The sequence below is a fragment of the Pongo pygmaeus genome, chromosome 19 (genome assembly GCF_028885625.2).
Source record: "Pongo pygmaeus isolate AG05252 chromosome 19, NHGRI_mPonPyg2-v2.0_pri, whole genome shotgun sequence".
Taxonomy (NCBI): Eukaryota; Metazoa; Chordata; class Mammalia; order Primates; family Hominidae; genus Pongo; species Pongo pygmaeus.
The window spans coordinates 7,074,989-7,092,390 of NC_072392.2; the positions used below are offsets into that span (position 1 = coordinate 7,074,989).

Here is a 17,402-nt window from a genome sequence, read left to right on the forward strand (position 1 = left end):
CCCCCCAAACGCCCCCTCCCCCAGACCCCAGGAGCCCAAGCCCCAAACCCCCGCCCCCAGTCCCAGCATCCCCCTCCCCACGGCTCTCTCTCACCCTACCGGCCCTTGGGGATTGCTGCAGCTCCGAGGCTCCGAGGGCCGCACTGGGGAGGGGGTCACCAGGGTCTCCTACCTTGAAGGGGGAGAGGTGGGCGTGGCCCACGACCCCGTGGCCAGCCTCGAGGTGGGACAAGTTCCTCTCCGCCACGTGCACCAGCTCGGGGGCGTTTACCTGGTTGGGGAGGTGGGCCGGGCTGTGCTCCAGAGGGGGCGTGTCTTCATCTTGGTAGCGGTATTTCTGGGGATGGGGACGGAGGTGTCACTGGGGCCAGCCCGGTGCCTCAGGCTCCAGGCTGGCCGCCCTGGCCGCCGCCTCTTCCCCCAGCCAGTGCAGTGCCGAAGGCCCTGGGGCCTGACCAGCTCCTCCCCCTCCCTCTCCTCTAGCCCATTGGCTCCCCTCTCTCCACTCTCCCAACAGCCCCCTCTCCCGCCAGGGCCTCAGCACCTCTCATCAGTCCCCAGGTCCCAATCCCATCCCCCAGCTCCTACTCCTCACATCCTGGGACACTGGCCTTCTGGCGGGCATAGCCCCTCTGGCATCTGTGTCTTCACCCCTTTCCCCGCCACCTTCATCTTCGAGTCCCTCCAGCTTCTCAGAGCTCTAGCCCCGGACACTCACATCTCCATTCTCTGCATCCAGTCCCCAACTTCCTTGCTTCTCTCACCATCTCAGACTCACTCTTGTTCTAGCCTCCCCTCCCCTACCTCTCTGGCTGCTCCTACTCTGCATGGCATCCTCCCCGCACCCCACCTCCATGGCCTCAGTCTCCTCATTGCAGCCTCTACCCCACAGGTGACTGGCTCTCCTTTACCTTGCACTCCTTAGGCAAGGACTGAAGTCAGCCCCTTCCACCAGAAGGTACTTGGCATCAGCCCCCGAGACAGGACAAGGCTAAGCCTGTCCAGTTCACTGCTCTTGCTGGTTTCCAAGCAGTCAACAGAGGGGCCCCGGGAGTCTGGCCCTGCCCCTGCAACAGCCCACAGCCCAGCCAGCTAATCCGGATATGCTATAAGGGCATGGGCTGGGGGAGGAAGGGGAAGAACAGAGACAGCAGGGCTCAGGACAGGGGCAAGAATGGGTGCCAGCCTCCCTGGTTGGGGAGGAGGGTAGCATGCTGAGCCTCAGAGTGAATTTCTGGTCTCCCTCTGGTCTTTTGGGGTGAAAGGGCCAACAGGACCCCTGACTCCCTGCCCAGTTAATCAGCTGCCATCCCAAGGGCCTCCTGTGCTAGCTTAATGGGGACAACAGTAAAATGAGATTAACTGGGGGCCAGAGAAAGAGGAAAAGGGCAGATGGAGACAGCAGAAGAAGACAGCGATTCTGCCTGGGTCCTTCCATGTCCGCCTCTGCCCTCGCCTGCTCCTCTCCTCTGGAACGGGCCTCCACAGAGACAGACCCTCCAAGCTCCAGGTTCAGGAAGGGGAAGGTATCATATGCAGGGCTCCCTCAGGAACTGAAGAAGACAGAATGCACCGCCCAGTACACATGGGTAAAAAGAGAAGGCACGGTAATCCCAGCACTTTGGGAGGCTGAGGCAGGCAGACAGCTTGAGCCCAGGAGTTGGAGTTGGAGACCAGCCTGGGCAACACAGTGAAACCCTGTCTACAAAAAATACAAAAATTAGCCGGGCATGGTGGTGCATGCCTGTAGTCCCAACTACTAAGGGGCCTGAGGTGGGAGGATTGCTTGAGCCCAAGAGGTGGCGGCTGCAGTGAGCCATGATCACGCCACCGCACTCCAGCCTGGGCGACAGAGTAAGACCCTGTCTCAAAAAGAGAGAGAGGCCAGGAGCAGTGGCTGATGCCTATAATGCCGAGGTGGGTACATAACCTGAGGTCAGAGACCAGCCTGGCCAACATGGTGAAACCCCATCTCTACTAAAAATACAAAAATTAGCTGGGTGTGGTGGCGCATGGCTGTAATCCCAGCTACATGGGAGGCTGAAGCAGGAGAATTGCTTGAACCTGGGAAGCGGAGGTTGCAGTGAGCCGAGATCATGCCACTGCACTCTAGCCTGGCGACAGAGCGAGACTCCGTCTCCAAAACAAAAAAGAGAGAGAGAGCAGAATTTCTCTCCCAAAAGTTTCTGAGAGGCTGAGAGTGCGCTAATACTTAGAGGGCAGCAGCTGCGAGATCAAATGGGAGCAAGCTTATCAAGGTCAATGGCCAATCCTTGAGTAGGATTCTGAAAATGTTAAGGATGATGAATCAAGGCTGAGAATATAACACAACTTTGGCTGTAGAGTAAGGGTACGATAAGAGAATGGAAGAAGGGAAGTGGTCCTGTCAGCAAGAAAACTCTCAAACCCAGAACACAGAGACAACTCGAATCAAGAAGCACCCTGATACATTTAAAGAGTCTTAAAGAAGGAAAACAGGGGCTCAGCAAGATTGAGTCTATTCTCTGGGCCACAGACTTGGAGAGAATCCTGAACTCCAGGTTTCAATCCGATGGGCACAAAAAGTAGAGAAGGAAAATAGGAGAACACACAAAATAGCCCTCCTCCAAGGCTGAGCTGTCTTGAATAAAGGAGTTCTATGAACCAGCAGAGACTGTTCATTCCACATCCTGAGAAGGGGGTCTTCTACCTGGGCAGTGCACAAGCTGAGGGACAAGCCCCAGAATTGAGGAGACCTGGGGGAAGGGGTGGAAGCCGCTCTCCGCTATCCACTCTTCCTTCACAAGGCCTCCAATTTCCTGCAAGGTAAATTAGGACCAAAGCTCCAAGTTTTGGAGTCTGGGGGAGGGTTTGAGTCCAGTGCCCCTCCATCTTCACTCCACCTCAGAGAGAAAATTCCTGAATCTGAGGAGGAAATGTCAGCGTGCACCCAAAGAAAATGGAAACATGAGGAGGGCCATTTCATCATTTATTCTAGGGAGGAAATGAAGGTAAACTTTTATCTCAGCGAGCCCCCAATACCTCTCCCTGCCCCACCCCCATGGAGGGAGGGTGGTGTCTGGCACTGAAGAAAAGGCTCCTCAGGATTGGGAGGCAACATGGAGAAAATGGGAAACAAGAAATGGGTACCAGGGTTTCCAGAATGTGGCTGGAAGAGGTTAGGGACTAGGTTCAGTCTCTGGAAATTTTCGACGTACATGTAGGGGGGCGGGGGGAAACGTCGGGAGGGGCGGGGGTGGGGGTGGGGGAGAGTAATTCTGAAACTGCAGACTGGGGGGCTGGGGAGGTGAGGGATCAGCACCTCTCAGTCTTGGATTACAGGGCAACTAAAGCAGGACGGGAAAGGAGGACCCCCCCACCCTTTATCCTACTGGGACTCAGGGCCCTAACCCAGACAACTCAGATGCTACTGGGACATATCTGCACCCCCAATATATTAGGGCTTAAAACGAGTAAAAGCCCTGGGGAACGGGGGCCACGGACGGAGTCGCTGTTGCTCCTTCCCCTTTGGCCCCTCCTCACCGGAGTCCCAGTTGCACAGAATGACCTGGAACCGAGCCTTGCACCCCCAAATTATAGGGGTGTGAGTCAAAGTGAATGATAAGAGGGGCGACCCACGGCGCCTGTCCGCGAGAAGTTGCAACCCAGAGACCCCGCACCAAGCAGAAGGAAGAGCGACAGCGCTTGAAGCTTGCACCCTGATATTTGCGGGGGTCCGGGAAGAGGGGAGCGGGGCCGGAGCCCATACCGCGGCACGTACCACGCAGAGACACATGGAGGCGAATCTGTTCCGAGCCGACATGGAGAAGGGGAGGGGGACTGAGGGAAGGGGGTGGGTGGGATATCAAGGGTCCCGGGGTTGGGGGAGGGGGAGGGGCAGAGGGGCGGGGGCTGCGGCGGCCGCGGCAACTGGAGGCTGCGGCCGGAGGCGGGGGGAACGGCGCCTGCGCAGTAAGGGAGAGCGTCACGTTGGGAGAGAGGGGTGAGGGGAGACCCTCTTAGCCACCAACTTCCCTGGTTCACGCTGTTTCTCTGTGAACTTCACTTTCCACAGTATACTTCTATTCCGACCCCTCTACAAATAGAGACAGACTTAAATTTACCAGTTTATCTCTCTAGTTCTCAGGGACCCCTTATTCCATCCCATCTAATCCCCCAACCCCAACATCGCGAGACCCCAAACCATTCCAAAACTTCACTGGACATCTCGTCACTACTGGACTCCCAGAGTCCAGGGAAGCAAACGGCACTTCTCTCACAAGAACCCCCAAGGGATCTACACTGCCTCTCCCACCAAACCCCCACAAGATTGGTGCTGTGGATAGCATCTCCTCAGATTCCAAGGCATCTCCTACTCTACCCAGCATAGTACTCCCCTGTAGTCCAGCCTCACCTGATAGGCAGCCCATGTTTCTTCAAGAGTTTAAGGAACCACAGAGCCTTGTTGGCCCCCCAAATTAATATATGCTAAATCATCCCTTTCTATATCATATCTATCTGCCAGTCCACTAACAGGGACCTTGCAATTACTGCAAATATTACTCTTGCTCTAATATAAACATCCAAATAACAAGTCCTCCAATTTGTTGGGGATCCCCTGTCCAAACCCCCGAATCTAATAAGATACTCATGACTTCCTAATATGCCAGTCTCCAAATCCACACCAGAACCCAATTTCAGGAAATATTTAATCTACTTTAAAGCAGACCCTCCAAATTAAATAGCAATCTCATCAATTTTTTCCAAAACTCTTATAAGAAGAAATTTAGACGGGAAGATCGCTGGAGGCCAGGTGCTCAACACCAGCTTGGGCAACATAGTGAGATCCCATCTCTAAAAAAAAAATTTTGGCCGGGCACTGTGGCTCACACCTGTAATCCCAGCACTTTGGGAGGCCGAGGCAGTTGGATCATGAGGTCAGGGGTTCAAGACCAGCCTGGCCAAGATGGTGAAACCCCATCTCTACTAAAACTACAAAAATTAGCTGGGCGCGGTGGCAGGCGCCTGTAATCCTAGCTACTAGGGAGGCTGAGGCAGGAGAATCGCTTGAACCTGGGCAGCAGAGATTGCAGTGAGCCAAGATCGTGCCACTGCACTCTAGCCTAGGCGACAGAGTGAGAGTCGGTCTCAAAAATTAATTAATTAATTAAAAGTATTTTCCTTTTCCTTTTCTTTCTTTTTTCTTTTCTTTTTTTTTTTTTTTGATACAGATTCTCGCTCTGTCGCTCAGGCTGGAGTGCAATGGCGCGATCTCGGCTTACTGCAACATCCGGCTCCCGGGTTCGAGTGATTCTCCCACCTCAACCTCCCGGGTACCTGGCATTACAGGCGCCCGCCACTACGCCCGGCTAATTTTTTTGTATTTTTAGTAGAGACGGGGTATCGCCATGTTGGCCAGGCTGGTCTCGAACTCGTGACCTCACATGATCCGCCCGCCTCGGGCTCCCAAAGTGCTGGGATTACAGGTGTGAGCCACGGCACCTGGCACCTCCTCTCCTTTTCTTTACCCCTGAGGTTCATAGATTACACCCTTTTCTGGCTGCCCACAACATCCCCTCCACGATTCTGAATTCCAACTTTGTCGGAAGATTGCTCCCAAATATATCTTCTCCACACTCAGGCCTCAAAAAATACACACCAAAGATACGGCCGGCAATTTGCAATGACCCACAAATCGTCCAGAACACTCCCAACCGCCTCCTTCAGGTCTCTTCAGAGATTTCCATTTTCTCCCAAACAACTTAACCTGAAAGCCTCTCTTCCAAATATTCTCCCATTGAACGCCCACCCTTCCAGCTCTTAAAACCCAGTGAGGGGTCTCCTCAAATCGGCTGACTTCTATAAGATGCCCATACATGGTAGAAATGACGACTTCCCTAGAATCTCACCCAAGCGAGATTGACCCCGTTGATCGGCATCTGTTACATGCGCCCCCAAGATGACCCCCAATGTCCTAGTTTCATATCTGGTAGGAAGGCTTGGATCACCAGAGGATCCAAGGAGTCAGTGCCGAAGGGGCTGGACTCAAAATTCCTTCTAGAATAGAAAACGTGCAGGCCCTGCTTATCCACCAGTGGGCGCCATGGCCCATAAAGACCCTTCCCCATCCCCCATTTCCCTTTTCCCTCCATTTTCCGTTTCTCTGTTGCCTGGCAACGCAGCAATCAAGGACTTTGCTGTCGCCTAGCAACCGTCTCCTGGGAACACAGAGCTGAGGTAGGAGGGGTGCTCTGATGAAATCTGAACAGACCTCCATCTTAGGAAAATTGAGACGTCAGACTTCCCAACCCCCGGATTCTCCTTTCCAAAGACCCCCGCGCCCTTAAGTTACTTGGACAATAGCTCCTCAAACCCTGTCTCCTTTACGCACGGGGGGCCACGCCACGCCCATCCCAGGTCAGCCCCGCCCTCATTTCGGTCAGGTAACCCAGCCCCAAGGTTCCTCCCCTTTCCGAGGGTTGCTGCCTCCCTCGATAGAGTAAGCCAGACTCCGCCCACCTGCCCGGGAGGCCACGCCTCCGTCCACTTCCCGCCCGTTCGCTCCCCCTGCCTCGCCCACACTGGCCCTCCGCCACGCCCCTGCCGGCCAATGAATGAGGCCGTCGGCCACACTGCCCCGCCCCCGGCATCTCGGCTTTGCCCAATAAGGACCACCCGGAGGGTTTAACCGCTTCGCTCCTGGGGCTCTGGCAAATAGCCTCAGTCTTTCCCCCACTGTATCCCCACCCCCACTTGTTCTGCTCCGCCCTCCGCCACCCTCGCCCGGCCCTCCAGTCCGCCACGCAGCTTCAGTCGTCGCCGGTTACCATGGCAACGGCGGCAGCAGCGCGGGGAAAGGGGGAGGGACGGGGGCGGAGTGGGAGAAAGAGATGCTCAGAGACGAGAGATGCTGGCAGAGATAAAGGCACCAAGAAAGACAAAGTGATCGCTGTAGAGTGGAGTTTGCACACAACACAGGGCCTAGCACGCAGTAGGCTTTCAATAAATGTTCCTTAAATTACTGCGGCAGGAGTCTAAATATAGGCAATGAAAGATGGAAGATTCAGGCAGAGCTGGGGAGCTCAACGACCGCAAAGCCTGAGCACTCCCTACCCCATCCAGCATTTGGGGAAGCAGGAGCCATGTGCCCCCTGCAGGCTCCTCTTGGGCTACCCTCCGCTGGCTGCCCTGGATAGAGATGAACCACAACTCCCAACAGCGCCATAGGCAGCAACCCTCTAACATTGAGGGATCTTGTGCCTCGGGGCCTTATGGGAGTTGGAGTCCCCACCATACCGAGGCTGACAAGTTTTCCAGCCAAGGAATGTGGCAAGCCTGGGTCTCCACGCCTCTGTAAACCCCAAATGCATGATCTGCTCTGTAAGCCTCCTTCCTTCAGGGATGCTCAACCCTGGGCTCCATGGAAGAAGTAGGAGTCTGGAGCGGGTAATGAATAAGGCCACCCACCCACCCAGAATAGCTGCCAGTGCTGGCAAGCCCCTCACCCTCGCTCCCATTTGTGTGTTCACGTGTTGAAAGCAGAGCCCACACATTCCAGCGGGCTTTCTATTTACACCTGGAATACAGGGGACCACAGCCATGGAGCCTAAGGCCAAGTGACAGGCCTAAGGGCAGAAGACAGCGGGAGCAGAGGAAACCAGGCCAGAGAAATTGAGGCATAAAAATCCACCAAAACTACAGGGGATGTGGGGAAGAGGCAGCCTGGGAGAAAGCCCGAAACCCACAGAATGAAGGACAAGCAAGTCGCCCTGGTGGAGAGAGGGTGGGGGCTCCAGATCTAAAGGTCCTCAGCCCCCAATCCCTTCCAACCATCCTCACACGTGCACAATGCATGTGTACACACATGTGTGAGTTTGTGGCAGGGAACATGTGTGTCCTCAGCTCCCTCCCATGAAAAGCTGCAGTTCCCACTAAATATAACCCCCTCCCCAGCCTGTGACTCACCCGGACCCCGCCTCCCCCGGCCCCCACTTCCTGTCCCACCCCCCAGCCCCCAGCTGCCTGCCACCCGCCCAAGCCTCCCTCCACACACCAGGAATCCAGCTCTCCAGTCCCAGAGTCTCCAAGCAGAGCCTAGGTATCTGCATCCCACCAGGAGCTCGCCTGTGCTCCATCCGAGATCTCCTGCCTTTGCCAGGCTCCAACCAGAGGGACACTCTTGCACAGATCCCCATCGCTGCCAGCCCTGCCCTCCTCCTACACCTTTTCACCCCAGTAACCTCAGTAACTTCGGTCATAAGCCCTCAGGGACCCTTAAATCCAGGTGTCCTCCCCAACCTTGATCCCAAGCGTTAGGGGTATCTGGAACAGTCCCCACATCTGCTCTTCTCCCTCTCTCTTGATCAGGGCTAGATACAGTGTGGGAGGAGATGGGGACATTGGGCACCTGCCTTTAGGCCACCCCCAAATTGTGCACCACCCACCCGGTCCCCCTCCTCAAATCCCCTCTCTCCCTAAGCCTCTCATCCTCCTCCTCAGGGGCTGGCAAGCTCGGCTGCTGCAATCTTCTGCCTCCTATGGGAGTACCCCCAAATCCTTGCCTCACCTGGTCCATTCCCTCAGGTGATCCCATGCCAGGGCCCCAGCCCTCTGACAACTTCCAACTACCTCCATTCTATATGACTGAACCCTAAATTAACAGTTCCCTCAAATTGAGAGAGCATCCCTAAATGCAGCCACCACGAGATGCTTGTTCTAGAGTCTGAAGGCCCACCCCTTCCCTGCCAGCTGACACCCCCAGACCAGTCAGGCACTCACAACCAATAACCTTTACCCCATGCCAGGAGCCCCCCAAAACTGGACAAGGCCCTTGGAAGCCAGCTTTTCCCTGGGGAGGAAAGAGGAACCCCCCAACATAGCCCACCTTCCCACATAGACCAGCAGGACTCCCTTATGAGCCAGGCTTCTCCTTAAATAAGTCTCCCTCAAACAGCGCTGATGAACCCCCAAACCCGCCAGGCCCCCCAAACCATGGAATATCCTAAATTTTCCATTTCCCTACAGGTACAAAGGGATCACTCCAGGGGGCACCTGTGGCCAAATCCAGCATTTTCTCAGATGTGAACCCCAAAACTAAATTAAGACCCCCAAATACATCTTACTTCTGATGCTGCCACTCCAGGGGCGCCAGTCCCAGATAAGGCCTACTAACCCCTCCCCACAAACTCACACCCTCCCCCCAGTTTATAGCCCCCCCATCATGCTTACCTTGGTTGTCACTATACAGAGACAGTCCATGTTGGGGGGCCTGGCCGCGGCGGCGGGTAAGGGGCTCTGACTTCATCGGAGTTTCGTTCCTCCCCTCCGTGGGTTCTCACCCCTCCCCCCTCCGCACCCCACTTTTGCAGGGGGGGCCAGGGTGGGGGGAGGGGTGAGAGGGGAAGGAGGGGGTTGGAGAAGGGAAGGGGAGGGGAGCGTGGGAGGGAGGGGAAGGGGGCCCTAAAAGGGGCTCCCCAGTGGAGGGGAGGGGGCTTGGGGAGCACACCCCGATTCTCAGGAGGGGCGGGGGCACCGGGGGCTGGCAGCCCCGGAGTTCGGGGGCTGGGGCATGAGCTGGGGTGGGGGAGGGGAACTGGATTTCGGGGAGCCCCGGGGTAGGGGGGGTTCTTGCCAAACGGCCAGGGGCTAGGGGCCGTGGCGGGGGAGTGGGGTGGGGGGGTTGGAAACGGCAGCGGCCGAGGGAGCCGTGGAGCCGAAGAGGGAAGGGGAGAGAGGAGGAGAGAGGAAGCAGGGGGAGGGAGGGAGGGAGCTAGGAGCCAGAATGGGGGGGGTGCCTTGGCAGAGTTAACTCCTCCCGTGCTGGCAGGAACCCGGATAATGGGAAAGGAGATAGAAGCAGAAGCACAGAGGCCCTGAGGCAAACATGGAGACCTGGCCAGCCACCAGCGATGACAGCAAAGACGATGAGGCTGGATTTCATTTCTTAGAGAAGGAAGCATCTATAGTTGGGCTGGGAGCACCCACGGTTATTTGAATACGGGAGGGAGGCCTCTCGGCAGGCGGTAGGGGGTCGGGTGTGAGGGAGGAGCTGCAGGAGGCAATCCCTGGGGGCCTAGTTCTCCCTCAGGTTTCTCAGGGGGAAACCTAAAAAGTTAAGCCCTAGACTCTTTAGTGCCTGAAACTGGGGCAGCCAAAGAAAACAAGGAAGAAAGGGAGAGTGGGTACAGACCACAGAGAGTGCATTCTCGGTGCCCCAAGTCCCTGGGCCACCGACTCAGGGTTTTGTCAGCAGGGCCCCCAAGTTTCCAGGTAATATTAGCGATATTTGGCTCACCCCTCCAGCCCTGCCTGCCCCTCAGGAAGTTAGGCGCTCGCCCCCACCTCCTTACCTGACTCTCTGAGAGGGAAGCCTCATAATAGTCCAGGATGTCTGTCACAGGAACAGAACTGAGTTACCTCCCCACCCCAGGCCTCTCCAGGCACATCACCCCTGTCATCATCGCTGCTGGCTGGCTGGCAAGGGAGGAGCCCTTTCAGCCAAGGCTGGTCCACACTCATGGAGGACACCATAGGCAGGACCCTGCATGGGGCTCCAGCTTGGACCAAATGATCTCCAGGCTCCCAAACAGCCCCCGAAGTTCGGTAACGGCCCTTGGAGGCCCAGGTCCCTCAGAAAACAGGCTACTCACCCAGCAAGGCCTGGAAGAGGTCGCTATGCAGCACTGTGAGGAGGGGGGGTGCCCACCGCAGCAGTGGGGGTGCCAGGAGCCAGAGGGCTGACCTGGGAGCTAGTGAGACGCAAGGAGAATTGGGACAGGGAAGAGGCCAACACAGGAAGACGAACACACTGTCACTTCATCTCCCCAGCCTGTGCCCTTCACCCCAGCTCCTATGGAAAGATTTGGGGAGAAAGATCTCCGAGCCCCAGTCCCCCACTTCGCTCCCAGGCCTCCCCTCTACAAGGAGCCCTGTTTTTCACCTCTTGGTCTCTGGGACATCTCTCTCTTCTCTCACTTTAATCTCCCTAATCCTCCAGGATTGGAGTTGAGCTGCCTCTCCCCACTAAATTCCAGCTGTGAGTAAAGTAGGCCGTCTCTGAACCGACCAGCTGTCCCATTCCCCCAGGTCCCAAGGCACCAGCGCCGCCACCATCTCGCTCCACACACCCTGGCCCCCTCTTCCCATAGGCAGGCAGAACCTAGCCACACTCTACTGAGACGCCAGCAAAGAGGGCCTCCTCACAGAGGGCTCCAGCAGCTCAAAAAGAAGCTGAGCCCAGCTCTCTCTCCTCCTGGGCCTCCTCTCACCCCGATGAGAATTGCAGAAAGAGGGGTAGAAATTGTTTGGGACTTCCTGACCTAGGGCTAGAGAAGTTGGAGTTTTACGGGTAAGAGGCAGGAGAATTCCTGCAGTTCCTCTCAGGCCCGGGAGGAATCCATCTGCCTGGGCACATGGTCTCTGGAAGGAACAGAGGGCAGAGACAGAAGGGAGTGTTCAGGAAGGTCTCAGAGGCTTTATTAAGGGAGGGGCAGTGAATCTGGGGGGACTTCCTACTGTGAAACTGTAGCTGTTTCAAGAGTTAGTGAAATGGTCTACATCTCAGAAGAATATACTTAGGGTACTCACACCCTAGCTTGGGTGCCCCCCACCACTGTACCCTCCCTTTTGTGTTGGCCGAGATAGATTTCATCAGGAACCCTAGAGTCTGTGTCTTTCCATGTCTCTACCTCTGCCATCTACCTTACACTTCTCTTTCCCTACTTCTCCATTCTAACCCCACCGGAGAAGCCCTCCCTTCAGTCCACCTCCATCCCTCTGGCTGCAGTGACTGACGCCCCTTCCTCTTCTGTCCTATCCTATCCCATCACCCCGTCGGAGGACTAGACTCTAGTTCGGACGGGCGGGATTAAGGAGTTTGGGGGAGACGAGGGACGCTTGGAGATCCCTCTAAGTCAGCGGAACGCAGGGCCGGGCTCCAGAGAACTACAGCTCCCAGCGTGCCCCGGGGCCCACAACCGTCAGCCGCCCGGTGCACTGTGGACGATGAGTCAGGGCTAGGGGCACCAGGACTTGGGCGTGCAGGACGCCAGGACTTGGGCGTGCGGGACGCCAGAGCTGGGTCAGAGCTCGAGCCAGCGGCGCCCGGAGAGACTCGGAGATGCAGGCGACTCGGATGGCCCCGAGCTTGGGGCGGCAGCTGCTGAGGCTCGGGGTCGGAAGGTCTGTGTGTGACAAGTGGGACGGTGGGCAGCGGCCCTGGGCACCGGGCCAGGACTGAACTCCCACTCCCCACAGCTCGCGGCTCACGGCGCTCCTGGGGCAGCCCCGGCCCGGCCCTGCCCGGCGGCCCTATGCCGGAGGTGCCGCTCAGGTAAGTCACGGCAGCCTTGGCAAGGGGGTGTGGGAGTGGCGGTCCGCTTCGGCGCCCGCCTCCCGCCGTCGGCAGGGATCTCCCTCTTGGTGCCAGGTACCTGCCCACTGCTCTGTCGCCGAAAGTAGGGGAAAGGGCAAGCCAGGGTGCCCTAGGGCGGAACTAGGGGAAAGGTCACCGCTTCGCGCCGCCTCCCCGCGCGGCTCTCGCCCGTGCTCCCCTTGACACAGCGGAAGTCCCTTCCCTGGACTTGCTAACCGTCTCTCTTCCCAGCTGGCTCTGGACAAGTCAGATTCCCACCCCTCTGACGCTCTGACCAGGAAAAAACCGGCCAAGGCGGTAGGTAGCCCCGAGGCCAGGTGGACCTTAGCCAGACCCAACCAGAGCCCTGAAATTCGCCTCTCTCTGCCCAGGAATCTAAGTCCTTTGCTGTGGGAATGTTCAAAGGCCAGCTCACCACAGATCAGGTGTTCCCATACCCGTCCGGTAAGGGAAGGGATAATCACAGCTGGGTGGGGCCAGGGTGGTTTCCCCTGCCAGCCTGGCCTGACCAGCCTGTCCCCCACCCTCTGCAGTGCTCAACGAAGAGCAGACACAGTTTCTTAAAGAGCTGGTGGAGCCTGTGTCCCGTTTCTTCGAGGTAAGGAATGACTCGGGGCTTGGTCCCTGGTGAGGTGTTTGGAGATGTTAAGCTCAAAAGGAGCCTGGATGTGGGATCCTGTGCCTTCCCCAGGAAGTGAACAATCCTGCCAAGAATGACGCTCTGGAGATGGTGGAGGAGACCACTTGGCAGGGCCTCAAGGAGCTGGGGGCCTTTGGTCTGCAAGTGCCCAGTGAGCTGGGTGGTGTGGGCCTTTGCAACACCCAGGTGAGGGCACCCTATCGCCACATCCCAGTGTCCCATACCCCAGCTTGGCAGACTCAGCTCCTTTGCCATAGACCTAGAGACTAGGGCTAAGGTCTCTTCTAAGCACCTGCCCTGGGTGCCTGTGGGATGGATGTTAACTGTCCAAACATAACACAATTTACATGCAGTCCCCTAGGCCTGAGCCATGGGCCTCACCCTGGTTCCCAAGTCCTTACAAATCTTTAAGTTGGGGACTGCCTAACAATAGACTGACTAGTAGCAAGTCACCCTACTACTTAGACCTAAGACAGACCAGCATTCTCTGCTGTGCCCTCTGCACACCCCACTTCTTTTCCACACACTGGGGATGGCCCAGGCCAGGAAATGCCCTGTTGCCCACACTCTCCTGTTAAGGTCAGGTCCCCCTGCAGCCAGTGACAGCCCCAGATTCCTGCTTCCCCTCCAGTACGCCCGTTTGGTGGAGATCGTGGGCATGCATGACCTTGGCGTGGGCATTACCCTGGGGGCCCACCAGAGCATCGGTTTCAAAGGCATCCTGCTCTTTGGCACAAAGGCCCAGAAAGAAAAATACCTCCCCAAGCTGGCATCTGGTGAGGCAACCCTAGGAGACCCAGGGATGGGGGGCATACTGGGCTTGGCACAGATTAGGCCAGTTGGCACTTAGATTATCAGATGGCTGGGCATTTCGGTTGGGGGAAGGTTCTGGGGAGGCATCACAGTGTGCTGGTTGGGACATGCAAAAGAAAACTGGATACTCCCAGGTGTTAAGGGGGAACTGCCTGCTGGAGGGATGGGGAAGTGGGCCGAGGGGACTTTGAAGCTCATCAGAACTTGGGGTAAGGAGCTCTCTCCCCAACAGGGGAGACTGTGGCCGCTTTCTGTCTAACTGAGCCCTCAAGCGGGTCAGATGCAGCCTCCATCCGAACCTCTGCTGTGCCCAGCCCCTGTGGAAAATACTATACCCTCAATGGAAGCAAGCTTTGGATCAGGCAATCTGCCTCCCATTTCTCCCCTTCTCCTCCGCCCAATTCCAGGCCCCACTGCTCCCCGTCCTCCATGCCCTGAATATCCCCTCATTCTTCCACAGTAATGGGGGCCTAGCAGACATCTTCACAGTCTTTGCCAAGACACCAGTTACAGATCCAGCCACAGGAGCCGTGAAGGAGAAGATCACAGCTTTTGTGGTGGAGAGGGGCTTCGGGGGCGTTACCCAGTGAGTGAATTTGGGTTGGGGGAGCTTAGGACTGAGGGGCAGGACTGGGCTCCTGGGCAGATGGCTGTTGCAAATCACCCTGGGGATGTGTGCAAAGGCCAAAGCAGGTGGACTGCATGTGGCCTTTGGGACTAATATGTATGAAACTGAGCTAAAGTTTTGGCTCCAGCAACCAAGTCCAACACAAAATAGGACATAGCCAGGCCTCCTTAGCCCTCAGGGCCTGAGGGGAAGTGGTGGCTGTAGCCTCTAATAGTCTAGGAGTTGTCATTCCTCCCTGGTGCATAAGGAGCGAAGGAGCAGTTTTTCCCCCAGTGACAACCTGTTGAACACACCTCTGCTTTCCCACACTGCCCTGGCACAGTGGGCCCCCTGAGAAGAAGATGGGCATCAAGGCTTCAAACACAGCAGAGGTGTTCTTTGATGGAGTACGGGTGCCATCGGAGAACGTGCTGGGTGAGGTTGGGAGTGGCTTCAAGGTCGCCATGCACATCCTCAACAATGGAAGGTTTGGCATGGCTGCGGCCCTGGCAGGTACCATGAGAGGCATCATTGCTAAGGCGGTGAGTACCCTGCCCGAGTCCCTGGGTAACCCGAACAGAAGTCTCACTGTCCCCCTTGCCATGTGTCCCTGATCACTTGCAGGCACTCCCTACACTAGAAACTCCTCCCCTACCAGCAGCCCCAGACTTGCTAGCTTAGGTCTCCATCCAGCGTAGACTGAACTCTGGTTGTATGCAAAACTCATCCCTCTGGCACAAGCCCAGCCCCTCTCCTGGGGAGACTGCAAAACCACACTGAACCACAGCAGGATGCGTGGACCCTCTTCCAGGTAGATCATGCCACTAATCGTACCCAGTTTGGGGAGAAAATTCACAACTTTGGGCTGATCCAGGAGAAGCTGGCACGGATGGTTATGCTGCAGTATGTAACTGAGGTGAGGGCCTCCCAAGCCCCTCTCCCTGGAGCCCTGGGGCTTTCTTCCCAGTCGGGTCAGACTACAACCCCCAGCAGCACCTGGGGCAGTGGGTCTCCAGCTTTACACCAATGCCCTAGGGGATGCGGGGAGGCATAGTCAGCTCAGCTTCTGGAAGGGAGACAGCAATGATGTTCTGCTCAGGTGCCTGCCAGCAGTACCAGAAGTTAATTCTACCTCATCCCTTACATCCACCCCTTTTAAGAAAATACCTGGAAGCACCTGATGAACTGACCCAGAACAAGTATCTGCCTGACCTGACAAGCTAGGTCAGCCCTTATCTTGGAGATCTGGGTGATGAGGCCAAGTCTGACAAAGCCCTTTGCAATTTTCCTTCCCATGTCCCAACCATGCAACCTCAGTCCATGGCTTACATGGTGAGTGCTAACATGGACCAAGGATCCACGGACTTCCAGATAGAGGCCGCCATCAGCAAAATCTTTGGCTCGGTGAGGTCCCAGGCATGCTGGGAGGGAGTCCAGCTTGGGTGCTCAGCTCCCAAAACCAGTCTCATCTGTTCTTTGTCCCTAGGAGGCAGCCTGGAAGGTGACAGATGAATGCATCCAAATCATGGGGGGTATGGGCTTCATGAAGGTACAGGATGATCTTCTGCAGAGCCTCGGCTGGGCCAGGGGTGGGTAGGCACATCTCAGCATGGGCATATAATTTGTGTGGCCCTGTGCTAGGAACCTGGAGTAGAGCGTGTGCTCCGAGATCTTCGCATCTTCCGGATCTTTGAGGGGACAAATGACATTCTTCGGCTGTTTGTGGCTCTGCAGGGCTGTATGGTAAGAAGGAGAATTGGGTGGGGGTAGAGGTGGGGAGGACAGCGAGTCCTGACTGCTGGACCCTCTTCCCCCATAGGACAAAGGAAAAGAGCTCTCTGGGCTTGGCAGTGCTCTAAAGAATCCCTTTGGGAATGCTGGCCTCCTGCTAGGAGAGGCAGGCAAACAGCTGAGGCGGTAGGCTTAGGGCCAGAGCCAGGGGAGGGCAGGGTGGTGTATGGCAACTAACCAGTCATTCTCCCTCTTCCTCTCAGGCGGGCAGGGCTGGGCAGCGGCCTGAGTCTCAGTGGACTTGTCCACCCGGAGTTGAGTCGGAGCGGCGAGCTGGTAAGTGGCCAGGGGTCCGGGAGAGCCTGCATCAGGGACTGCAGCCGACGGCCCTCTGAGCCCCGCACTGTCCCCATCTCTTCAGGCAGTACAGGCTCTGGAGCAGTTTGCCACTGTGGTGGAGGCCAAGCTGATAAAACACAAGAAGGGGATTGTCAGTGAGTGAGCCCTACACCCTTCCGCCCCTCCCTTTCCTCTCCTTGAAACTAACGCCCCCACCCCCACCCCACCTACCCAACAGATGAACAGTTTCTGCTGCAGCGGCTGGCAGACGGGGCCATCGACCTCTATGCCATGGTGGTGGTTCTCTCGAGGTGAGGAGGCAGGCAGGGAATGCCTGAGCCGCAGGGGGCCTGGGCCTGGATCCCAGCCGGCCCAGATTTATTTTCATCTCCTGCTTCCTGCCAGGGCCTCAAGATCCCTAAGTGAGGGCCACCCCACGGCCCAGCATGAGAAAATGCTCTGTGACACCTGGTGTATCGAGGTGAGACTCGGGACTGCCAAGCTCAGGTGAGGGCTAGAGGTACAGGCCCAACCCCTCCTTCCCTCTCCCCAGGCTGCAGCTCGGATCCGAGAGGGCATGGCCGCCCTGCAGTCTGACCCCGGGCAGCAAGAGCTCTACCGCAACTTCAAAAGCATCTCCAAGGCCTTGGTGGAGCGGGGTGGTGTAGTCACCAGCAACCCACTTGGCTTCTGAATACTCCCGTCCAGGGCCTGGCCCGGTTATGTGCCTTCCCTCAAGCCAAAGCCGAAGCCCGTTTCCTTAGGGCCCTGGTTTGTCCGGAAGGGGCCTAGTGTTCCCAGCACTGTGCCTGCTCTCAAGAGCACTTACTGCCTCGCAAATAATAAAATTTCTAACCAGTCATGCTTTGCTCCTGTGTGACGGTTCTTTCCCTCTGCTGCCTGCCTCCCTCCCAAAGAAA

The 17,402-nt window shown here is 56.8% G+C and overlaps 2 protein-coding genes across 13 annotated transcripts in view; one reads left to right on the forward strand and one right to left on the reverse strand.

Moving 5' to 3' along the window:
• Positions 1–11,396, reverse strand: part of DLG4 (discs large MAGUK scaffold protein 4) — a 29,037-nt gene extending 17,641 nt beyond the window's left edge. For 3 of the 9 annotated variants that reach the window (XR_010124741.1, XM_063656932.1, XM_063656931.1), the window contains exons 1-4: positions 10,919–10,952; positions 10,629–10,727; positions 10,329–10,369; positions 173–337 (exon numbers count right to left, since the gene is read on the reverse strand). Coding sequence is in view for 8 of the 9 variants with exons in the window: in XM_063656932.1 (XP_063513002.1) it covers positions 173–337; positions 10,329–10,369; positions 10,629–10,727; positions 10,919–10,937 (324 nt within the window). In the remaining variant the exon portion in view is untranslated. Of the gene's footprint in view, positions 1–172; positions 338–3,760; positions 3,783–9,207; positions 9,849–10,328; positions 10,370–10,628; positions 10,728–10,918 lie in introns of those variants that run through there. The other 6 variants (XM_054458087.2, XM_054458086.2, XM_054458093.2 and 3 more) reach the window with 5 other exon arrangements.
• Positions 11,397–11,933: 537 nt separating this feature from the next.
• Positions 11,934–17,344, forward strand: ACADVL (acyl-CoA dehydrogenase very long chain). Of its 4 annotated transcripts, XM_054458098.2 has the most exons (20): positions 11,934–12,159; positions 12,235–12,310; positions 12,584–12,649; positions 12,724–12,796; positions 12,886–12,950; positions 13,044–13,178; positions 13,624–13,768; positions 14,038–14,167; positions 14,266–14,391; positions 14,756–14,954; positions 15,224–15,328; positions 15,730–15,816; positions 15,899–15,961; positions 16,054–16,155; positions 16,232–16,329; positions 16,407–16,479; positions 16,565–16,637; positions 16,721–16,793; positions 16,888–16,963; positions 17,036–17,344. In XM_054458098.2, exons 1-20 carry the CDS (start codon positions 12,098–12,100, stop codon positions 17,174–17,176), a joined length of 1,968 nt encoding a protein of 655 aa, XP_054314073.1. In that variant the 5' UTR covers positions 11,934–12,097; the 3' UTR covers positions 17,177–17,344. The 4 variants fall into 4 exon arrangements, 3 of the variants coding, with proteins under 3 accessions (XP_054314073.1, XP_054314074.1, XP_063513010.1); XM_054458099.2 differs by lacking the exon at positions 12,584–12,649 and having other exon boundaries at positions 12,024–12,159; XR_008495076.2 differs by lacking the exons at positions 16,232–16,329; positions 17,036–17,344 and having other exon boundaries at positions 12,024–12,159; positions 16,888–16,955.
• Positions 17,345–17,402: the final 58 nt, after the last annotated feature.